We start from the raw sequence: 26,101 nt of genomic DNA on the forward strand, positions 1-26,101 counted from the left end.
TGATTTTTTTTTTCAAATTAACACGACCTTATTATCGCCGGTCTGCTGCATATTTACAAAATTATTATTATTATTTTGTTTTGATTGATTCCATTCCATTGTAATGCTAGCTTACATCTGAAAATCATGTTTAGTGTAAAATTATGCCCTAAGTTCGAAAGCATAAGGGAAAAAAATACAGTAGAGCTGAAAATATTTTCGATATCCCGTACAAAGCTGGCGATTTTGAATCAACATTGCTATAACTGATAAAGATTTTTTTTTTTGAAAGAAAAATGCAAATCTTGTTTTATTTATTGAATATTTTGCTACAATTTAAGGAGATTGTTCCCAACACTCATCAATATCTAATCTGACGAGAAAAAAAAATAATTAGATATTCAAAACATATTACATTCAGCTTCCTATTATTCCTAAAAAGATATTTAAATTTGGTGAATTGTAACTTGAGATATTTAAATTTTAGTAAATTCTAAAAAAAACTTGGTTGCGATTGTCTCGTATAATAAAAAAAACTGTACTTCTTAGTTTTCTTATTTTAAACACGGTCTCAAAATCAGCACGTAATTATGCATCAATAATTTTAATCGTTAACAGAAGTCCGCGACTTTCCTTTGATTTTGTTAACTAGTGTTTGTTTGTATTTTTGTGTTTGTTCGTATTTTTCATCCACTTGTTCTTCTTGAAATCATTATTCTTGTTATATTTTTCCATTATTTATTGAAAATCAGTATGATTTCCTTTTTTTTAATAAATTTTTGAATAACTTCTTTATTTTTCCCACAACAGTATTTCAATTAAAATGTTTTTGTATAAATCGTAAAAAAAATTTTTATCATTTCAAACCAACTCACAAAAAATTTAAACCATCTCAAAACACTTAATCATTTAAAAGGTTAATACTCACGATACCATCAAATAATGCAGGCTGAATGATGTCCATTGGTCCAGACACTCGGTTCCATACACAGGTTGTAGCGTTGCCATTTCCAATTCGGTGCTACGTTGTATTCCACTATCACTTGCGCTGCCACGAATTTCATCTTTTCCATCCAGTCTGTAACATTGTTTTCTTCTCAATTGTTCAAAACTGTTCAATGTTCATGGTTTGCACTGATTCTGACACTGATTTCTTCTTCCAGTCAGAAAATTGGCGTTCCGCTGTTCTAATTGTCGAACAGTTTTGCGCTGTCACCATATTGAAGCGCCCTGTACCGTCCAGGGGCAGCATTAAACACTACACGGAATGTGATATCTTTCATTTCAGTACAGTCCGACACAGTTTTAATAAACTATATTGAAGTATCACAAACCATCACTTATATTACAACGATTCACTTGTTCTTATATTACCTTAACATTTTCTTCACCGAACTACTAGAGACACTTCCAGCTTCTTCTTGATCCGACTACTAAGTCCTACCTGCAGCCTTTTATTTGGACAGTATCTAGAGGTGTCCCACATGGGAGCTCAAGACTTATCCGATGTGCTGCCTGCGTTAACGTTGTCACCGAACTCTCGACAACTGACTGTTCTCTACGAACTGTCTTCACTGACTGCCCCGACTGAAGCCAAAGCCTCCGTATTTATAGCCTAAATTTCCTAGCAATACCCGAACCAGCTTGGGCGTGTCTAAAATTCCTACGATCATTCTCGTCTTGCCGAAGATATCATGATAATTCCTAACAATGCCCGAACCAACTTGGGCGTATCCAAAACCCTACCAAATGAAAATACTAATAAGTCCAAAACCTAGACCTCTACCTATCCTACTTGTCCTCATCGTGATTAAAATCCTTCTCTTCTTGAAAACATCACGACTCTTCTATCTTGGGCGTATCCCAAGCCCTACCAAGAATATTAATACCAACGAAAAACTTAAATCTCCTAACCACGCCTGACTTGGGCGTGTTCGCACAAAACCTACTGAGAATCTTTACACCAAGGCCTACATCTTCTAGCCCCGCCTCACTTGAGCGTATACAAGGCTTGGGTGTGTGAAAGAATTGAACCAACCATCGACGTCATTATCATTCTCCCCATCATCATCATCGTCTTTGGAGTTTGGCACCAAATTCTCCAAAACAAAGCACCCGCTTTGTTATTGAAGTGTGCCTTACTTGGGCACAGTGAACCCTAGCCGAGCACCGGGCGCGGATGTTGGTTGAAATTATACCCCCACATTCTTTTCTTTCAGTTTACTCGAAGTCAAAACAAATCGAGTGCAAAACAAGTCCGGCGCCGTATGCCGCCAATCATTCTTTCGGGTTCATTACCCATCGTTGTCCCAAGCGTAATTGAAATTGCATCACACCGACCGGACCCAACGTGTACGATCATGAACAACGTATCGTTGCGCGATCGTTGCCCCGGCCGACCATCCGTCCGTCGTCACATGAGCGATGATTCATAAAACCAGGTCAGTAATGTATGGTGCGATTTTTCTAGCTGCCGAAATTTTGCGCGTTAGTTGCGATGGGCATTGATATTGGCGTAAATTAAAATTCAAGCACCCGGGCAGCCGTTCTTATGGGAGTGTAGGGTGAAATGCACTTTTATCATTTGAAATAAATTTTAATATCGGAGTGTGTGGGATATTTAGGTCTATGCACATATTATGTAACACTAGTACTGACAATTTCAGGCCTCTCTCTCCTCCATGTAACAGATTTTGTATAGAAATTAGTAGAAAAATGTATGAACCCTAGCAATATGGCAGGCTCCCTCTGTCTACAATGTGGCGTAGTTTGTGAACAGTCCTTTATTTGGATTTTCCAGTGGTCAAAGTTAGGTACGATTCAAATGTGACGTCCGCCATTTTTCAGGATTTTTAGACCCTCGCCTCCTCTTGTCACGCTTTATCGCTTACATAATACATGGAGCATCACACTTTCTCAGACACTCCCCCCAACGATGGACGTCATTTTTGAATGACCCCTTATTGTCCTACCAGTAACGGTTACTTCATTCACCGGGAAGTTGTTTGTATTCCACGGTAAAGGCACGGTGTAGGCACGGTAAAGGCTGGGTATGCTGCGCAATTCAGATCCCATTGTGATCCACTAGCCTCTGCCCAGCAACTCCTATCCCTACCTCCACGCGGTACCGGCCGGAAACTATGAGCAACCTTAGGGAAGATCGGGTAACCAACCCCGGTGGGAACTTTGGTCGTAGGCTGACAGGGAAGGGGGGGTTTGCTTCGGCAAACCTGAGCGTCTGTTCTCCAGGAGGAGCGGCTCACAACAGCGTCTGATCCCCATGTTAGGGGCGGCTGATCTACGTCCGAGTGCCAGGGAAGGACTCTAAGCTCAACTGTGCACTATGGTCCTCCGGAAAGTAGGGGGTTGGTGTCAGGCCCTACGAGCCAGCCGTAAAAAACCATTGTAACGGAAAATCAGCAACAGAATAATACGAACCGAGACCAACGGCAACGACCCCAGCGAACAAAAAGGACTTGCGATTGGAAACTCGGTACGTGGAACTGCCGATCTCTCAACTTCATTGGGAGCACCCGCATACTCGCCGATCTACTGAAGGACCGCGGGTTTGGCATCGTAGCGCTGCAGGAGGTGTGTTGGACAGGATCCATGGTGCGAACGTTTAGAGGTAATCATACCATCTACCAGAGCTGCGGCAACACACGCGAGCTGGGAACAGCTTTCATCGTGATGGGTGATATGCAGAGGCGCGTGATCGGTTGGTGGCCGATCGACGAAAGAATGTGCAGGTTGAGGATCAAGGGCCGATTCTTCAACTTCAGCATAATAAACGTGCACAGCCCACACTCCGGAAGTACTGATGATGACAAGGACGCATTTTACGCGCAGCTCGAACGCGAGTACGATCGCTGCCCAAGTCACGACGTCAAGATCATCATAGGTGATTTGAACGCTCAGGTAGGCCAGGAGGAGGAATTCAGACCGACGATTGGTAAGTTCAGCGCCCACCAGCAGACGAACGAAAACGGCCTACGACTCATTGATTTCGCCGCCTCCAAAAATATGGCCATACGTAGCACCTTTTTCCAACACAGCCTCCCTTATCGTTACACCTGGAGATCACCACAGCAGACGGAATCCCAAATCGACCACGTTCTGATTGACGGACGGCACTTCTCCGACATTATCGACGTCAGGACCTATCGTGGCGCCAACATCGACTCCGACCACTATCTGGTGATGGTCAAACTGCGCCCAAAACTCTCCGTCATCAACAATGTACGGTACCGGCGACCGCCACGGTACAACCTAGAGCGACTGAAGCAACCGGATGTCGCCTCAACATACGCGCAGAATCTCGAAGCCGCGTTGCCAGACGAGGGCGAGCTCGATGAGGCCCCTCTAGAGGACTGCTGGAGTACAGTGAAAGCAGCCATCAACGACGCAGCCGAGAGCACCATCGGGTACGTGGAACGGAATCGACGGAACGAATGGTTTGACGAAGAGTGCAGAACGGTTTTGGAGGAGAAGAACGCAGCGAGGGCGGTAATGCTGCAGCAAGGGACTCGACAGAACGTGGAACGTTACAAACAGAAGCGGAAACAGCAGACCCGCCTCTTTCGGGAGAAAAAGCGCCGCCTGGAAGAAGCGGAGTGTGAAGAAATGGAACTGCTGTGCCGTTCCCAAGAAACACGGAAGTTCTATCAGAAGCTCAACGCATCCCGCAACGGCTTCGTGCCGCGAGCCGAAATATGCAGGGATAAAGACGGAGGCCTCTTGACGGATGGACGTGAGGTGATCGAAAGGTGGAAGCAGCACTTCGATCAGCACCTGAACGGCGTGGAGAACGTAGGCACGGGAGCCCACGGCAACGGAAGGAACGACGACGCCAGTGCAGCGGAGGACGGAAATGAACCAACTCCCACGCTGAGGGAAGTTAAGGATGCCATTCACCAGCTCAAAACCAACAAAGCAGCTGGTAAGGATGGTATCGCAGCTGAACTCATCAAGATGGGCCCAGAAAAGTTGGCCACCTGTCTGCATCGGCTGATAGTCAGGATCTGGGAAACCGAACAGCTACCGGAGGAGTGGAAGGAAGGGGTAATCTGCCCCATTCACAAGAAAGGCGACCATTTGGAATGTGAGAACTTCAGGGCGATCACTATTTTGAATGCTGCCTACAAAGTGCTATCCCAGATCATCTTCCGTCGTCTGTCACCTAAAACAAATGAGTTCGTGGGAAGTTATCAAGCCGGCTTCATCGACGGCCGGTCGACAACGGACCAGATCTTTACCGTACGGCAAATCCTCCAGAAATGCCGTGAATACCAGGTCCCAACGCACCACCTGTTCATCGACTTCAAAGCGGCATACGATAGTATCGACCGCGCAGAGCTATGGAGAATCATGGACGAAAACGGCTTTCCTGGGAAGCTGACTAGACTGATTAAAGCAACGATGGACGGTGTGCAAAACTGCGTAAGGGTTTCGGGTGAACTATCTAGTTCATTCGAATCTCGCCGGGGACTGCGACAAGGTGATGGACTCTCATGCCTACTCTTCAACATCGCTCTGGAAGGTGTGATGCGACGAGCCGGGCTCAACAGCCGGGGAACGATTTTCACAAAATCCGGTCAATTTGTGTGCTTTGCGGACGACATGGACATTATCGCTAGAACATTTGGAACGGTGGCAGAACTGTACACCCGCCTGAAACGCGAAGCAGCAAAGGTCGGACTGGTGGTGAATGCCTCAAAAACAAAGTACATGCTGGTAGGCGGAACCGAAAACGACCGGATCCGTCTGGGTAGGAATGTTACGATAGACGGGGATACTTTCGAGGTGGTGGAGGAATTCGTCTACCTCGGATCCTTACTGACGGCTGACAACAACGTGAGCCGTGAAATTCGGAGGCGCATCATCAGCGGAAGTCGGGCCTACTACGGGCTCCAGAAGAAACTGCGGTCGAAAAAGATTCACCCACGCACCAAATGCACCATGTACAAAACGCTTATAAGACCGGTGATCCTCTACGGGCACGAGGAGGACCTACAAGCACTCGGAGTTTTCGAGCGACGCGTGCTAAGAACGATCTTCGGCGGTGTGCAGGAGAACGGTGTGTGGCGGAGAAGAATGAACCACGAGCTCGCTGCACTTTACGGCGAACCCAGCATCCAGAAGGTGGCCAAAGCCGGAAGGATACGGTGGGCAGGGCATGTTGCAAGAATGCCGGACAACAACCCTGCAAAGCTGGTGTTTGCAACAGATCCGGTTGGCACAAGAAGGCGTGGAGCGCAGAGAGCACGATGGGCGGACCAGGTGGAGCGTGACTTGGCGAGCATTGGGCGCGACCGAGGATGGAGAGCGGCAGCCACAAACCGAGTATTGTGGCGTACTATTGTTGATTATGTCTTGTCTTAATGATGTTGAACAAATAAATGTATGTATGTATGTTGTTTGTATTCCTCGCGTTTAGTTTCATACAGGCGTATCTACAATGATCGATTTCTCTTCGTCGATTTTCTCTTCGGATTATTCCGAAAAATACGACCAATATTCGGATGATCTCTCTGTATATTCCGGTGAAGGACGACTAGGACTAGCATCTAAAACAACAAAAACAATCAAAAATGATTTGCAGGCCAAGTTATTTGCCAAAGAGAAAATCGATGAAATCAATCATTGTAGATACGCCCGTATGATACTGAGCTCGAGATTTGATCTTACGGAGCCACGTTTTGCATGATGGCCACTGAATAATCCCTCCTGAAGATATTTTGGATTGTTCACACGGTAGTATGAAACGCAAACGAATTCAAGAATCCCTCGGTTCCCCCTTTCTTCTAGGACAAAGTATGCTTTAATGATGATCAATTAAGGACACACTTTCTGAGCATCTTTAGTTTAATGTCAAAGCATTGAATAATAGTATTTTTGATGACTTTTTGTGTTATTCAGAGCATGCGCAAAGTTTGGCACACCATGCGCAAAGTTAGGAACAATCGAAGATTTTGTGCGCAAAGTTAAGAACAATTATTTATTTGGTTAATATTATTACTTTTTCATTAGTGCAGATTCAAAGCAGGGCCATAAGCTTATCGTGTGAGGAAGTTGTTCATGAAATATTTGGTTTGTTTGTATTTTTTAGAACGACACGAAGTTTGATTTTTTTAATTGCGCAAAGTTTGGTGCGTACACGATAATCACTGAAGAATAATTATATTGTAAATATGTAATGACGCATTTTTCAGGCCAGCGGATTTCAACTATAAAAATAATTATAATGAATATAATAATACTTACATCAACGCCAAAAGTAAAACTGACCCCACGATCGTTTTCACCATATCCATTGGTATCCTTGTCTGGGTCGGACCAAAGAAGATCACAAAGTAATCCTTGGTCTGGGACATCCGTCGGTCTCATGATACGACGAATCTGTTCCATCGATTGAAGATCAGGACTAAGCCCGCCGTGACAGCAGAAAATCTTCTCGTCCACAATTGCTGCCACTGGTAAACAATTGAAGCAATCGGTGAATGTTTTCCACATCTTAATATTGTAACGCCGCTTGCATTCATCATAGAACCTAAAACGTAAAAAATATTACGCGTTGCAAGAAAAACTATGATTCCTGGAAAATTTAAACCCATACCCATTCGTAGGGATATTTTCCTGGACACCAACCATAAAAGACCAAGGAATTGGCATCCCTATCCCACACGCTATGTCCAAAAGGAAGTATTATGAAAAATGAATGTACCTTAAATGTTATTCCCTAGGATCATAGGTTTGGACCTCTGGTTTCAGAATCTATGCGGGTTAAAATATTTCATCTTGGGTTTTTAGATATTTTTGTTTTTGTTTTTTTCCTATTTTCCCATACAAATGTCGAAAAAAGTCATTTTAAGGTCAAATTTATCTCATACAAAAATGTATGGAACAAAAACCCAAGATAGATGATTTTAAATCGCACATATTCTGAATCTAGAGGTCCAAAAATACGGTTCTAGCAAAAAAAATTGAGGTACATTCACTTTTCATAATACTTTCCTTAGGACATAGCGTGAACGGGTCTGTGTCATTTGGCATAAAGTCATTTGGCATAAGGCCGTTTGGCATAAGGTCACTTGGCATAAAGCCATTTGGCATAACGGTCATTTGGCATAATAAAGAAGGGTGCATGCCAAGTGACCTTATGCCAAACGACCTTATGCCAAATGTCCCGCTCCCATTGAAAACAGAACAATATTATTATTGAAAACAGAACAATACATAGGCAGTCGGGTGCCTGAAACTTTTGCTAGTCTTGGTAAGGTGGTATGAACTAGGGGAAGACGGGGTAAGACGGCCACCCTAACCCAAAAAAATCATAACCTAAACTGACAATGAATTAGACTAGTTTCAACAAAGCCAATGGGGCAATATGAGCACCTCATGAAAAACACATAAAATCTAGTAATTTCTGCAAATTTACCTTGCAGATCTAACACCGGCTTGATATCCCTTTCGGGACGAACCAGCACAATCGTGCTGTTTTTCGGCAGTGGTTTTACACATTTTTTTCAATTGTTTTTTCCTCAAAATATGTGATGTAAATATTTTTTTTGATCGAGTTATTACTCTAACTTGTATTTCTGAGCCTCAGCTTTGGTTGGAATTGTTTATGAAAAACGCCACAATAAGTTAAATAAAATGTAAACAATCACCCTAGAAGTTGAAAAAGTTGTATCTGTCGTATTTTTACAAATATTTGTTTAATCCAGGTATGCAGAGATAAAAATCGATAGAAAAAGAGTAGTTCTGCAAAATGGCGAAGAAAAAGTGGCGCTTTGTTGAAAAGCACAGATATCTGGGTGGTCAAAGTGGGACCAGCACAATTGTGCTATTCCGTCCCCAAGGCGGTCCAAGTTCCACCGAAAATTGCCTATTCTTTGGCGTTTTATGGTAGGGTTTCGAACTACTTCGGCACCCGCGTCAATTCCCGGCACCTCACAGCAAAACAAATCAAAATATCACTTGCCGCATATTTTCCAAACACCCTTCCGTAGGTAATCGTCTCCCGCAACCTTTTCGCAACGGAATCCACAGTCAATGAGCTACACTTTCACTCTGAAGCCGCACAAGTGCTCAAAACAAATATTACTCGCAGACGGATGCACTTCGGCAGCACAAAGATGGGTGCCCAAGTGATTTTCCATTTGATTTTGCTGGAAGTTCGGCACTGATGCCGAGAATTGGTGCTGGACTAGGTGCAGTAAACTCGTTCAAAATCAACTTTCCGGCAGAAAATCTTCACAACAATCACTGTTAACAACAAGTTCAATCAATAAGGTATCTGATTCAGACGGAAGAAGTGGTTGAAAACAGTCGTTTCGTTGTGAATTTAGGTTCTAAATAATTTTGCTTACATGTTGTGCCGGGAATAGGGCAAAAAACCCTATAGAAGATTGATTTGAATTATTAAATCACTACAAAGTGATAGTTTGTAAAAACTTAGACGTATAATTTCATTTCAAGGAACACGATATCAGCTTGTACGAGTTTTTTAAAGAACTTTGAATACTTGGGTGAATAGTGTTACTTGGTTGGAACAGGGACTTGCTGTTCTTATTATCTTCTTCTTATTCACTTTTATGATTTGAATACCCTGTCAAGCTGATCTCGTGTTCCTAGATTTAAAATTTGACGTCTAAATTTCTACAAGCTAACATTTTGCAGTGATTTAACAATTACAATCAGTTTTGGCCCATAGTGCCTCGGTGCATTAACGCGTTTTTTGATCTCGTATAAAAAAATCAATTAATTAGTGTCCCCGGTGTGTCCGCCAACAACCTGGGGAAGGAGAAGGCTACTAAGCCGCCTCCGCGGCCAGGCGATGGACACGGGTCCTCGCAGATCGTGATTCGGATGAACTACGGCTCGAAAAAGATCCGCAAACAACAGAAGGAATCCGTGATGAAGCCTCCGGTTGCTGATAAAGTTGCGCATCGCCGCCGCAGGAATTCGTTCGGCGGATTGCCGTCAACAGTTGACCAGTGCAGTGTACAGTTGCCGCTGACCCAGCAGGAGGGCTGTTCCGGAATGTTTTCGACGTCGAACCAGTTTGCGCTGCTTTCCGATGACGATGATGAGGATATCAACAATGGCGATGGCGATGCTTCTGCCACTGCACAGTGGGCTAGAGAGTGTACTAGTGGTGATGCAAATAGTAACGGTGTGAAAAGTTCGGTTTCAAAAGTGAGATGCCCGCCGATCTTCGTATACGGTTCTAGTGTTCCGACACTCAATCGAATTATTTCTACGACGACAGTGGCGAAAAGTAACTATCACCTGCGGGTGAAGAAAAATAACATTCAGATTAAAGTGAAAACTAAGCCACACTTTACTGAAATAGTGAACACTCTGGAAGCTTCGCGAACTCAGTTCTACACGCACGGAACCAGTGACCAAGTTCCTGTGAAGATAGTTCTCTCTGGCCTGCCGGTGTTTCCGGTTGAAGAAGTGACGCAAGAGCTTGCGGCAGTGAATGTTCGTCCGGCCAGTGTCCGTCAACTAGCAACATCGAAACACGGTGATTACGCACTATACCTGCTACAGTTTTCGAATGGAACCGTGAAACTACAGGACCTCCAAAAAGTTACTTCCCTGTTCAACGTCATTGTGTGGTGGAGGTACTATTCTAAAAAGAAGGCCGACGTCGTGCAGTGTTTTCGGTGCCAGCAATACGGACATGGGATGCGAAATTGCCATCTGGAGGCAAAATGCGTCAAGTGTGGCGAACGTCACCAAACGTCGGAATGCACTCTTCCAGGAAGGAGCGCTTCCGCTGTCAGCGAGGACCGCTCGTTAATCCGCTGTGCAAACTGCAGTCAGAACCACACAGCAAGTTTCAAGGGTTGCCCTATGCGCCTCAAGTATTTGCAGGAGTTGAAGGCCAAAAAGAGGACGAGACCGGTCCTCGGGAACAACCGTGCGAAGGTTTCCACAGTACCTGTATCTGCTCCCAGAGGAGCGAGTGGTGACATCAGCCAACTGCTAGGCAGCATAACAAACCCTAACGTTTCGTACTCCCAGATCGTCCAGGGTAACTCGCAGCCCGGGTCCCCCAATTTGTTCACCGTGGAGGAGTTTATGTGTCTTGCTCGTGAGCTGTTCCACAGTCTCTCGAACTGCCAATCCAAGGCAATGCAATTTCTTGCTCTCAGCGAACTAATCATCAAATACGTCTACAATGGCCACCCGTGGATCGCACAAATTGGTGAATTGGAACTGCCGTTCCATCCGGAACAAGACTGTGGAATGTTTTCACTTTCTTGAAACCCACGAAATAGACATCGCTGTAATCACGGAAACGTGGCTGCAGCTCAACAACTCATTGTACCACGAAAACTACTCTGTTGTTAGAGCGGATCGAGACTCACCGGAAGCCACCCGAGGGGGAGGAGTAGCAATTCTGGTGAGGAAAGGAATCTCTTACTCCATACTGGAAAATTCGGCGCGGGCAATCGAAACAGTCGGGATCTTGGTCAGGGTAGATCCAACACCCGTGAGCATTATAGCAGTCTACTATCCTGGCTCTAATCAGAGGGCAGCGCTCTGTCAATACAGAAGAGATATCCACCAGCTCATCAACACCGACGAACCCTTCTTTCTAGTGGGAGATATGAATGCGCGGCACAGGATGTGGAACTGTGCTAGGGCCAACAAAGCAGGACGTATCTTGCAACAAGTCTATGAGTCCACGGATATCTACATTCACGTTCCTGATACTCCCACCCGCTACCCGTCTGGTCGAGGAAAGCCAGCAACCTTAGATCTGGTGATCTCGAACAACCGGATACAAATGTCGAGGCCAGTATCGCATGCCGAATTATCGTCGGACCACTTGCCCGCAACCTTTACTATCGATGCTGACATTCCAGTACTTCCGGCGGGAAGGCTCATCCGCTGCTACGACAAAGCGAACTGGAGTACCTTCGCTCGAAGGATTGATCAAGTCATCGACCTCACAGCAGGTTGGCTGAACAATCTAGATCGTCCGGAGAAAATCGATGAGGCCATCGACAAAGTCACCGACATCGTCAGGGCGGCTGAGGAAGCAGCTGTCCCAACACGAAGGATTTTGCCAAAGAAAAAGGACATCCCCGACGAGCTGAAACTTCTGATTCGGCTGAGAAATGTGCGCCGAAGGCAGTTCATTCGCAGACGGGATCCACTGATTGGTGCGGTGGTCAACCATTTGAATAACGTCATCAGCGTTAAAAGCGCAGAACACCGTTACAGGGACTTCGGTTCGATGGTGAAAAATCTGGACAACGGCAGCAACAAATTCTGGAAGCTAACCCGCAGCCTCCGAAATACGGTCAAGTACAGCCCACCGCTCAACGTCGATGAAAATCTGATTGTGAGTCCATCACAGAAATCCGAAGCGCTTGCAAGGGCGTTTGCAACTGCTCACAACAACGAGGAGCCGGGAGATCCTGAAACTTCGGCTGCAGTGGAAAATGCACTCGTCCAGATCCGTGCTGCAAGCTCTCCAGTGCCTCACGCTGCTCTGGTAAAGCCGAAAGAGGTGAAGTCAATCATCCGAACGCTAAAAAATCGGAAATCTCCCGGGCAGGATGGCATTCGAAATATCTGCCTTAAGCGCTTGCCAAGAAAAGGGCTGGTGGTGCTGACGAAAATCTTCAACGCATGCCTGGTCCTGAGTTACTTCCCAATTAGATGGAAACACGCCAACGTGATAGCTATCCCGAAAGCGAACAAGGATATCACCAATCCAGGTAACTACCGACCGATAAGCCTCCTAAGCAGCCTGAGCAAAGTGCTCGAAAGGGTAATCCTCGCCCGTTTGAACCGTCACCTGGAGACAGTGCAATGCATTCCACCCGAGCAGTTCGGCTTCAAAACGGGGCACTCAACGGTGCATCAACTCGCTCGCATAACGCAAAAAGTGAAGCGCGGGTTCCACACGGGAAAGTCGACTGGTATGGTTCTCCTGGATGTCGAAAAAGCCTACGACTCGGTTTGGCAGGAAGCCGTGATTTTCAAGCTCTTCCGCTCGAATCTACCTCTCTACCTAGTTAAGATCGTTCAGTCCTTCCTTTCGAACCGATCTTTCTCGGTAACGGTAAATGGTGAATACTCCCGTGCCCACAACATTCCGTTTGGCGTGCCCCAAGGTTCAGTGCTAAGCCCGACTCTTTACAACGTCCTTACCTCTGACGTACTGATGGTCGATGGCGTAACATACGCATTTTTTGCGGATGACACCGCTTTCCTGGCGTCAGACAAAGACCCGCACATCGTCGTCACTCACCTACAAGCGGCAATGAACAACCTTGAGGAATTTCAACGCAAATGGCGGATCAAGCTCAACGCGGGGAAAACACAGTCCATCTACTTCACCAGGAGACGAGTCGCTCGTCACCTCCCACGTCGATCAATCATGGTCAACGGCCAGCAAACTACGTGGGATGACGAAGTAAAGTATTTGGGAGTGATTTTTGACCAGAAGCTCAAGTTCGATAAGCACGTAAACTACATCGCTGGAAAGGTGGATCGGTCGACCAAAGCCCTATACTCTTTGCTGAGTCGCCGATCGAAGCTGCGCGTGAAGAACAAGCTGTTGGTGGTCAAGTGTATCATCCGGCCAATGCTAATCTATGCGTCCGCGGTTTGGGGCAACTGCGCCAAATCGCACCGTAAACGACTACAGGTGAAGCAGAACAAGCTGCTCAAGATGGTCTACAACCTGAACCCGTGGTATCCGACCGATGATCTCCACAAGCTGGCTGGTGTCGATACAATTGACGCAAGCATCGAACGTGCTACAAGATCCTTTAGGACTTCCTGTGCGATGTCCGCAAATCCGCTCATCGAAGCACTCCACCTTCAACATCTGTGATATTAGCGTTAAGAATCATGAAATCTAGGGTTTTTTCAATCTTAAACTCGTTTTCCCTAAAAAAGCTACTCGTAGCTAGCAATTTCTAAATGTTGTACATACGTCTCTATTATTGAAATTGAATTGTTCTCAGTTGTAAGGTTATCCAAATCTCTGAATTGTTAATGTTAAGTTCTTTCTTTAAAATAGTGTTATTGACTACAGAAAAATAAATTGAATTGAATTGAATTAAAAAAAAAATTACAATAAATCTTCTGTACCATAAAACGCCTAAAAGTAGGCAATTTTTAGCAATTACTTAGAGAACATCGACCGGCTTGAGGACGGACCAGCACAATTGTACTGGTCCTAATTTGACCCCAAAAAGTGCATAGGTGGATAAAGTAGCCGAATTAAAGAAAATTTTATTCTAGAGATCGTTAAGTTTATAAGTTTGACATAATCATTCTTTTATGGTCCGTCACGAAAGGGATATTGAAGCGATTGAGACGTTAGAACGATGTACCGTGCCATGCCCTAATACCGTGACCTTAAGAATGCTCTTCACTTCAAAGAGCCCTGTAAAAATCAATTATTCGTGTTTCTTGATTTTTCAAACGCTATATTATTGGTTATTCTGTATATTATGTATAATAAATATAATTAATAATATTCCAAATGTTTAAACCATTGTTAAAAACAAAATGGTAAAACATAGCATTGTGCCTAATACCGTGTATGTGACCCGCGTACATTGGTGGTCCTTTGAATCATCACTATATCAATCATACTAAGTTCATACTTAAAAGAATCTGTGCGTTAAACGTTGCCTAGAGGTTTGTACAATAGATTCATAAAGTAAAAAAGTATCAATAATATTTTCAGCTTGCAGTTTTAGCCGAAACACGGTATTTGGAACACAAAAGGAACCATGCCCTAATACCGTGTATTGGTACTTCGCACTCACATTTTGTGAATATTTTTAATTGCTTGTTTTTGTAAATATGTGCCAAATGTATTACGCCTAACTTAAGAAGGTTTAATATGCTAATGATTGAATTAGTTACTTAGTTAAAAAAATAATACACTTAGTAAAATATTTGAGTTTTTTGTCAAATACACGGTATTAGGAGGCACACGGTATTAGGGCATGGCACGGTATTGGAAGTTTACATTAAATTAGAAAACTAATTTTCAAAAACATTGGCCAAATTACCCCGACGAGCGCAGACGATAAACACCACATAAGATTCATCTTGTTTTAATACCTTAGATTAGATAGCTTTTAAACTTATTTATTTTCTATATATTTCAAGTTGATACTATCGGATTTGATGCACAATGATGCATATCAAGTTTGTATTTCATTATGTGGGATGAATTCTTCTTCAAAAATCGAGTGCTCATATTACCCCGTCGGTTCAAAATCGACCCAAAAACACAGCTTTTTCCAAAAATCTTTCATTGACATGTAAACACAATTTAACTAAAATTTTCACATCAATATACAGTATGCGGCAGGAAAAAATGCGAAAGTGTTTTTCAACTTCAAACCTCATTTTCGTCCATTTGACATTAATCAATCTATGTTTCAACGTTCCATGATCTATAATATGCTAGTTTTTGAAAAGTTAATTAAAAATTTTCCCATTTTGGTCACTAACCTTTACAGGGCGGCGCCTGAAGATGAAGACAACCAGAATTTTCAAACCGAAGAAAATCGCACAGGTCGCTAAATTTCGCATCTGATAAAACAAATTTTTTGATTTTCTCTACAATATCATCAAATATATGTAGGGTAGGGCGGGGCAAGATGAGCACCCTAAGGGTCACGTTGAGTTTATTGGAAGATCACAATTTTTCAAAGTACCTCTCAGTTGTTCTTTCCTATATCATGTTTTCTACCACCCATAAACATGGCAGGGTTCAAAATGCACAAGGTTTTTTTTTGACTAAACAAAAAAGATGTTTTATGGTCAGTCCGAACATGCTGCGGGGTAAGACGAGCACCCCTACGGGGCCAGAAGAGCACTTCATTAAAATCTTAATATTTTAACAATAAATTGGCCACACAGTGATTGATATAGTAAATCTTGTTTATAGCTATGGTATCACGATCTAAAATGATCAGTTTCTTTTTCGAATATTGAAAAAAATGTAGTTATAATACTTTATACAAAATGTCCCGAAAACCAATAAACGATTATTAAGTGGCTTATTTTTTTAAATTTGCGCAACTAAATAGTTCTAGAGGATACGAAAACTTGTGTTCGGCACAGTTCGGCACTATTGACTGGATTACAATAATTTCAAAATATTTTCTATATTCCCATCAGGGGTGCTCAACTTGCCCCACTATAGGGTAATAACTTATATTGAATAAATTTTCATGTTTGTTTTTAGAAAATATTTTCTATTGTAAGTTAAAATGCTTTGCAGTAAGCTAGTAATTTTGGCTGATAACCAGAATTACGGTAAAAAATATATTGTGACATAAAAACCTTATTTCATTCTGATGATTTCTTATAAGAAAATGCTCAAAATCCATGCTAATGACTAATTTGACGATATTTTTCAATTAGTTCGTTATGAAGTACCTTATATCAGGTTCACAAACAGGATGAACTTTATTCTAATGGATTATGAAGTTGTTTGGACAAAAATCACCATAAAAGTAGTAAAACAGAGGGGTGCTCATCTTGCCCCGGGGGCCATCTTCCCCGTCCTACCCTACTTATTTCATCTGGTATGTGAAACTACATGGCTCTGGATCAGTGTGGTCTGGTTGTTCATCGAATTTGAGCTAATTTTGTTACTGTTATAGTCATTTTGTTTAATGACCATTGGGCGCGCAGTTTATTGATATCCGCTTATTAGGCCTACATTATTTTTTTTTTGGAAAGGTTCCTAGCGGCACGCCGACGGACGTAGAAACCTCTCCCATCACTGTGCGCACAAGCGTCTCGCGTTTGCGCGGACAACGACAGTTCACTAGGCCTTTGGATAGGATAGAGAACGTAATCCTTCAGAAGCAGTTCACCAGCCGTGCACGGAACATGTCGTCCAGTAAGACACTGTTGTGTACTGACTCCGAAGGTTACGGTAGAAGGTGTGAAAGTTTCGGTTTTGTCATATCGTCGATTTTGTATTTGTTTTGTTTTTGTCATGTCAAGGTTTAATGAATGTTATTGTTCAAATTTATGTTGTGCCCTATAATTCAGTAATCTTTGGTGTGCCTATGATCTGTTAGATAGTCGATGTGTTTGTTATGTCCATTTTCGTTGATCCTCATTTTAGTATTGTTTTTATTATCTTTGAAAGTTGTCTTTCGTCCACATCCCCCTAGCACTATCAGCATCGGTCCAAATAAGTCCATATTAAAGAAAACCTTTCATACACTTAGTCGAAAAATGTAAAAATATCTAATTTGTCATAAATAGTCTACGTTAGTCAAAGTCGAAGTAGTCAGTTTTTGTCGATTTCGACTTGATCACACGTTAGCTTCGAATCTATAAGCAAGCACTGTTAAATGCTGCACTTCCCACTATTAGTTTCTTAGTTATTTTAAATTGATATTGAAAATTATAGAGAAAATTGAATCACGAAAGCACATCAAATATTGAGAACTATGTATTAGCAAATTGAATACGCGAGATACTACTAATTATTTCATATTTGAATTAAATTTGTATTTGTATAGTGTATTTGTTAAAATTAACCGAATAGTGGGAAGCCCAGGAAACAGTTCAAAGTCTGCTGACTCAAAAAAGATTCCGAGACTCGTCACAAAACACAAAAAAAATGCATTATGATTCACAACGACTCTCGAAACCTTACCAGACTCAATCGACCGGAACTGTTTACTGGGTATAGAAACTACTAGGCCCCAGCAGGTCCCTCCTGTTTATCGAGCATTTCTGATAAATCAGCCATACTCCATCTGTAGCAGCCGGTTCGCAATGAACCGTTGGAGGCGCATTTAAGTGTTAAAGGTGATATTTTCATTACAAGAATTACAATTAACATCCTTCACTTTAATACCGTCGAACCCTGTGATCTTGGCCAGGGCTTATTAGGCCTACATTATCACATGTTAAACATCAAATGTGTTCATTTTTATTTTTCAGTGCTAGAATATAGATTATAGACATTGAGTGATACACTGTCATGAAAAAATAGTCATATATATCCCATATTTAGCGTGTAATAGTGCCTTGAACTTTTCGCATTTTTTCCTGCCGCACCCTGTAGTTAAGTATTATCAAAATCATTAAGGGCATACGATGTGCGGATGTTTAAACCTTGCTTTCTGCATCTTTTATTGACTTTTCCTTAAGGTGGCCAAATTACCCCGGTTTACCCTATAATTTTTTTAAAGTGTTGGGCATGCAAGAAAATTATTTTTCGATTCGTGCTGTTGAAACTTTTATAATTTTGAGCCATTTGAAAATGTGATTAAAAAGCACTTTTTTTTACGACGGGGTAAGACGGCCCACCAGCGGGGTAAGAAGGATCATCACTATTTTTTTAAATAATAGTGATTAGAAATGTTTGAATTCCATACGTTGAAATAAGATATGACTCCCTTAAGTCCCTCACATGGAAAATTGGTTTACATAATTTTCCGGGGCTTACCATTTATTATTTTTATTGGGGTATCGCAAATATGGATACTCACTCAAACACCCATTTACATCACAAAAATGTTGTTTCTGGTTACGTCCAGCGCAAACAACGCAAATATGAGTTTATTTATGTGAAATGGCATATTTGCAACAAACAATTTTCGATAAATTGGGTGCAGCCATATTATTCAATGATCTGGGGGGTGGCCGTCTTACCCCGTTCGAGGTGGTCGCTTTTACCCCGCTTGGGCAGATTTTACTTATGAGGCTAGTTCATAAGGATTTTTGTTTTGAATCTCAATCCGGTTCCTCTTGTTTTGTTAACATTCCTGGTAAGTTATGAACGGGTTACTTTTTTGGTTTGAAAACGTTATTCCGAATCAAAATCCTTAAGGTTATATGCGACAAAATTAAATCAAATACATCATCATGGAGCAAAACCTTTGTTTTGTTTATTTGTTTTGAAAATTTCAATATAAACATTGCACAAAATGGCTCAAAATGACAAATATGTTTTACTAGAACACAGTACTAGGTGAAAGTTTATTATTTAAACGGCATTTTCATGGAGAACTGCAGGTGGTCCGTCTTACCCCGCTTAACCTTCTTACCCCGTCTTCCCCTACCAACCGATCTGTTTAAAAGTTCAGGTCGTACGGCAGATGTTTCACGCATACGATGTATTCGTTCAATACATAGCCTTCATACCTAATTTCTCCTTCTATAAATTTTCACACTCTTTTGCAACCTAGCGAATACTATTGTAGTGTCTACCTAATGGTTGTGTGTATAGGATATCTACCTACATGAAATACTATTCATTGCAGTACCTAAATGTCTAGGTATGATTCATTATGTTTACCTAAGGTAGTATAAATACGGGTGGTAATTGGACCACACAGCAGAGACTGCACAAGCCTTGGACTTGTCAACATCTTTAATATTCTTCTTTTGAAGGATATAAAAGTGGCGACGAGGATCAAGGAACGTGTAATTTCTTTTGAGTTATTCCGAAATGATTTCCTTTCGGTTTTCAAGTTGTTGTAATAACAAATTGTTATTTTTGTGGAGAACGGAATTGTTCTTTTATGCTAGAATTGCCATTATGTTGTGAACAGAATGTTCTTTTTGCCCGATGTTGCATTGACGAAATTGTCTTTTTGTTTTGGTAATAACGAAATGTTATTTTTTGTGGTGAACGAAATTGTTCTTTAGTGACGTCATATGTTATGTTTTGGTGAATGGATTTGTGTTATTTGTACTTTTTTTGGTAAAGTTGCCGATGTTGGGATAGCGAAATCGTCTTTTTGTTTTTGTAGTTTTGTTAGCGAACAGATATGTTCTTTGAAAGTGACGGATTCGTCAGTTTATTTGTGCCATCATTATTTTGGTGATGACTTTCTGATTTTTCTAAAGGGGAAAGGACTGTAGTGTCTACCTAATGGTTGTGTGTATAGGATATCTACCTACATGAAATACTATTCATTACAGTACCTAAATGTCTAGGTATGATTCATTATGTTTACCTAAGGTAGTATAAATACGGGTGGTAATTGGACCACACAGCAGAGACTGCACAAGCCTTGGACTTGTCAACATCTTTAATATTCTTCTTTTGAAGGATATAAAAACTATCATTATCTAATATTTCATTATCCACTTTGATCTCTACTCTCTTACACTCTGAGTAGAAAATTATCGATAATTAACTATTGATAAGTGTAAATGGCACTACATCTTGGTAGTCTTAAAATCCACTGGATCAATAAACAAAATATTAAAGACTTACCCATAGATTCTGTTGATACTGGCGCATTCGTGGTTTCCTCTAAGCAAAAAAAAGTTTTCTGGATATTTAATTTTATACGCAAGCAGCAAGCATATAGTTTCCAATGATTGCTTTCCTCTGTCAACGTAATCGCCCAGGAAGAGATAGTTTGATTCTGGTGGAAAACTACCATATTCGAAAAGACGCAGCAGATCGTAATACTGACCATGTATATCACCTGAAAGTTAAAAAACATGTAATATTAAAAATATATAAGTAAATAAGGTTCTACTAGCGGTGAGAAGAGGATACCGCATCATACAATGAGGGTGTTACGGATCATTCGCTTCATTTCATCTCTTTTCAATGTATATTTTATTTTTCTTTGAATGCTAAGTAAGCTCATTGGAAAATTTATGTTTTGACATACTGTTTTCTGCTTCAGGGGGTTGTGGGGCAAGATGGCCACCCTAAGCTTAGGAGCTTAGGAAGCATATACTTTCATTAGAATATGAAGAAAATCGCGTTAAGTACTGTTCCTTTGAATTCCACTAAGAATTCTTCTTTCTCGCGATTTTCTTTTTATTTACAGATATTCCCCTAACAAGCCCAGGTTAACCTTCACATACCCGCCCTCCGACAGCTCATTTTCAAAATCCTGGCATTTCGTCAGTTTTCATCCTATTTTTTCGAAGTCGCCCTTAATCGATCATAAATTGGTGCAAGTTTATTACATCCTAGTGGTCATGTAATATCCGGAACCATTCCGGAGATATTCCGGATTGTACTGGGGTCAGAGGATGGTGGAGGGGTCTGTTTTGTCAAAGACTAAAAGTGATTATTTCGTGTGTTATTGTGTTTGAGAGGCTCCCGCGGAATGGCACAAATGTCCCAAATGGAGGATAACGTGCCTCTGGAGCCGGCCTTCTGATAGTCATTCGAAATCATGAAGTTTGATATGTCGCACGACATGTTTTGGATGAAAATCAGAAGTGTCCCCAATGAGGCCCCCGCGGAACCTGCCACGGTGGTCCGGATGGGTCAACTTTTTCAAATCTGATTATCACAGTTGTGTTTCATTGTTTGCAATGAAAATTCAGCTGAAAATCGATTGTTCAAACACAATAACACACGAAATAATCATTTTTAGCCATTTCGGCACCTTTCCTGACCCCAGTACAATCCGGAATATCTCCGAAATGGTTCCGGATATTGCATGACCACTTGGGTGTAACAAACTTGCACCAATGAATTACCTACATCGGCTGTTTTCCTACTCTTCGCATCTACCAATGTGGCGCTAGCTTCTATGCGCGAAAAATCGCTAAAAGTAAATCGCAAAAAAATTGTATGGCAAATAGCCTCTAAAGGCTAATTTATCGAAGTGGAATACATTATTCGAAAAAATATTTGGTAGTGGTTGTGCACAATGGTGACCACTGTTAGGCCTACCAATTATTTTTTCAGGAAAAGCATTCTATTTCAAGTAATTCAAGTTTAGATGCCTTTCACCATACAAAATAAAATGGATTTACTCCTGCTGATCAACTGTGGGCGTGCGCCAAGCGGGTAGTCCATTTAAGATCGATTGAGGACGACTTCAAAAAATTGGATGAAAATTGACGAAATGCCAGCATTTTGAAAATGAGATGTGGGGGATCGGGTACGTGAAGGTTAATCATCATTAGAATATTTTTTTTTGCTAGGTTTCTAGCTACACTCTGAATAGAGTTGAAACCTCTACACTAGACCCGAAGATAGAAAAGAGTACGTAATCTTTCAGAAGCAGTTTGCCAGCCGTACGCGGAAAATGATATCCATTAAGACACTGTTGCAACTGACTCAGAAAATTACGGTAGAAGATTGGAAAGTTTACAATTGGTCAGTCAGTCAGGATTTGCCTATGTAGTGTTATGGTCACACGGTTTGTGTTTGTCTCCTTGTTTAATTTTGTGGTATGGTTAAATATGTTTTTCTCCTCGTTAAGTCAGTTGTCGTATGTTGTTTTTTTTCATCGAATCAATCGAACCCTGTATGTTAAAATATAGTCGATCCTGTGTCAAATTGTTTTCTTGATTTGGCTAATCGTTTTCTACTTGTGTTCATCTCTTGTGTCCTTAACCCTCTCTTTCCCATGGTAGCACAGGTGATCCACTAATTTGCACTGTTCATACATACATGCTGATAAGGCTAGACATAGTAGGAAACGCAGAAAACAACAACGCGCCCGCATAAACAGTCAACAGCTCGCGAAAAAAACCAACAACAATAAGCCACACTTGGGAACGGACAAGGAACTACTGGCCACCGCAAAAACTCAATTTTCCGTTCCACCTTCTTCAATCGATCACCCGATTGCAGGCCTCTCGGTGCCAAAACCCATCAGCTTCAGAAAGGGTGAAATCATAAACCCATACCGAGCAGAGAAGCAGATGCATCCTACCAACAACATCGCATCACTACCAACGGGAAATGCTACACCTTCATTATCACTTCAAGGACCGAATCAGCAAAACCAACAACAGCAACAACCTCAAAACCAAGCCTTATGCAGCAGTGAAACCCGGTTCGATTTGGACCCAATGCGACCTCCCATCGTGCGACTCACTGAGCAATCTACGGAGGGTGACGGTCGATTCTTGAAAGCACGTTTACGCGACCCTAAAATAATGGGCATCGTTCGGCTGTTCCTAGCTTATATGAAGGATCAGCCTGCGACAGTCTGTGTGGAAGGATTGACCCCGACTAGCATTCGAATGTTGCTGGCATCTGAAGGTCTACCGACGGATCCTCAACATCTTCTTCGCATCTTTAGTGATGTGCACCAGGAGTATGGATTGGACCCTACGGCAGCCATGGCGGATCTGCAGTCATACCGGCAGTACCTATCAAGCGAGCGTACCCATCGACTGCAGCAACTGCGCGAGAGTGCAAACAAGTTCAGCTCTCCTTCGCCTTTTCGCAAGTAACGACGCTTTCTTCTCCCGAAGAAATAAGTAGCATATCATCAACCGACGAACTTCCGGAAACTTGTTCGCATTTTAAACAGAATGTGATCGAAGTTTTGATATATTGTCAAAATTTCAATCGCATGAAAAGCCCAGCCAAAATGAAGGAAATTTATAAAAACATACTAAGCTCATCCTTCTCGGCTATTCTGGGAACTGAAACGAGCTGGGATGAAAGTGTAAAAAGCGAGGAAGTTTTCGGAAGCAGCTATAATGTATTTAGAGACGACCGTAATTTTCTGGAGTCTCAGAAAAAGTCTGGCGGTGGAGTTTTAATTGCTATTTCGGCAAATTATAATTCTGAATTAATAAGCACTTCAAAATTCAAAACGTTTGAGCATATCTGGGTGAAATCACACATAGCAGGTGAAACGCACGTGTTTGCCTCAGTGTATTTTCCTCCAGACCATGCTCATAAAAGCACATACGAAAGTTTTTTCCAATGTGCTGAACAAATTTTATCACAGCTTCCTCCTGAGGTTAAAGTTCACATCTATGGAGACTTTAATCAACGCCATGCAGACTTCATTCTGGACTCAGAAAATGAAAGCATCTTACTCCCAGTCGTTGGGGATAATGAAACATTGCAGTTTATTTTTGAAAAATCCGCAATTTTAGGACTGAACCAAATTAATCACATTAAAAACCAACAGAACTGCTATCTGGACTTTTTATTAACAAATATTAACGAAGATTTCTGTGTGACCGAATCATTAACTCCATTGTGGAAAAATGAGGCTTTCCATACAGCAATCGAATATTCTTTATTCATACATAAAAACCAAAGACCCAACGACTGTGAATACGAGGAAATCTTTGAATACCAATTGGCGAACTATAAAAATATTAAACGTAGGTTAAGTAGTGTGAATTGGCAAGTAGTTTTAAGAAACGAAGGAAATGTCGATACTGCTGTAGACGTATTTTACAAAATTTTATCGGAAATAATTATCCAAGAAATTCCTTCAAGGAAAAAACGTCGTAGCAGAAATTTAAAAAACCCAATCTGGTATAATAGACAGATAAAAAATTTGAAGAACCGCAAACAAAAAGCCCATAAAAATTACAAGACACACAATACCAATGAAAATCTAGCAAATTATTTGGATATATGCGAGCAACTGAACTTAGCCATCAGTAATGCATTTGAAGAATATAATTCAAAAACTGAAAGCGAAATAAAGTCCTGTCCAAAGAACTTCTTCAACTACGTAAAATCCAAATTAAAATCTGACAATTTTCCATCCGTTATGCATCTTGATGAATCTGTTGGTGATAACTCGGAAAAAATTTGCAATCCTTTTGCAAATTTCTTCCAAGAAATCTATACAACATTTTCTGAAGAAGATCGTGACCGCGATTATTTTGCATTTTACCCAGAATTCCCTAGGGACATTGGCGTAAACCAACTCCAAGTGCAGGATATTTTACATGCTCTTAAGAATCTAGACGCCTCAAAAGGTCCTGGTCCTGACGGGATCCCCCCAGTATTCATGAAAACTTTAGCACAGGAACTGACTGCTCCTTTGTTTTGGCTTTTTAATATGTCGCTGGAATCTGGTAATTTCCCAAAACTATGGAAAAGCTCTTTTCTAGTACCTATTTTCAAATCTGGCCGAAAATCAGACGTACGTAATTATCGTGGTATAGCCATTATCTCTTGCATTCCGAAACTTTTCGAGGCAATTGTCAACGAAAAGCTATTTCTCCAAACCAAAAACAGAATTACTGATATGCAACACGGCTTCTTCAAAGGTCGGTCGACCTCAACAAATTTACTGCAATTCATAGACTATTCATTAAACGCAATGGATAATGGAAACCACGTGGAAGCTCTCTACACGGACTTTAGTAAGGCATTTGATCGCATTGACATACCAATGCTACTTTTCAAACTACAAAAAAACGGAATTGAGCCAATTCTCCTGAAATGGATTGAATCATATCTAACTGACCGTCAACAAATAATTAAATTCAATGGAAACAAGTCAAACCCAATTCAAGTCACTTCAGGTGTCCCCCAAGGCTCTCATTTAGGACCTCTTCTCTTTATTATGTATGTAAACGACATTTCCTTCATTTTAAACAAATTAAAAGTTCTAATTTATGCCGATGACATGAAGCTCTTTCTGGAGATACGAAATGAAGAAGACATCAATGTATTCCACAATGAAATTCACATATTCTACGTATGGTGCAAAAAAAGCCTTTTAGAATTAAATGTAAAAAAATGCAACTTAATATCATTTAGCAGAAAAAGAACAACACCAAACATTTCAGTTGCATTAGGAAATCAAAATGTGGAAAAATGTGAAAGAGTAAGAGACTTAGGAGTAATCTTAGACTCTAAGCTTACTTTCGTAGACCACTACAACACAATAATTCACAGGGCTAATAACATGCTAGGGTTTATTAAGCGTTTCTGCTACAACTTTAATGACCCATACACAATCAAAACTCTGTATATTGCATATGTAAGATCAATACTGGAATATTGCAGCATTGTATGGTCTCCTTTTTCAATCACGCACGAAGAAAGATTAGAATCAGTACAAAAACAATTTATATTATATGCTCTTCGTAAATTAGGTTGGACTTCATTTCCACTTCCATCATATGAAGCACGCTGCAAGCTTATCGACATACAAACATTGAAAGAGCGGCGTGAAATTGCAATGGTTTCTTTTGTTAACGATATCGTTTCACAACGTATTGATTCAACAAAAATCTTATCCTCATTAAATTTTTACATACCTTCTCGGCAACTACGAAATCGAAACATATTCATAACAAACCACCGTAGAACAAACTACGCCAAATTTGGGCCTCTTAATCGAATGATGGACATTTATAATCAACACTGCGAAACCAT

At 41.4% G+C, this 26,101-nt stretch overlaps 1 protein-coding gene across 1 annotated transcript in view; it reads right to left on the bottom strand.

Moving 5' to 3' along the window:
* Positions 1 to 26,101, bottom strand: part of LOC109412802 (serine/threonine-protein phosphatase alpha-2 isoform) — a 74,856-nt gene that overhangs the window by 38,271 nt on the left and 10,484 nt on the right. The window contains exons 4-5 of the mRNA XM_029877028.2: positions 20,243 to 20,459; positions 7,243 to 7,528 (exon numbers count right to left, since the gene is read on the bottom strand). Of these exons, the coding sequence (XP_029732888.1) occupies positions 7,243 to 7,528; positions 20,243 to 20,459 (503 nt within the window). The remainder of the gene's footprint in view (positions 1 to 7,242; positions 7,529 to 20,242; positions 20,460 to 26,101) is intronic.

The sequence above is a fragment of the Aedes albopictus genome, chromosome 3 (genome assembly GCF_035046485.1).
Source record: "Aedes albopictus strain Foshan chromosome 3, AalbF5, whole genome shotgun sequence".
Lineage (NCBI taxonomy): Eukaryota > Metazoa > Arthropoda > Insecta > Diptera > Culicidae > Aedes > Aedes albopictus.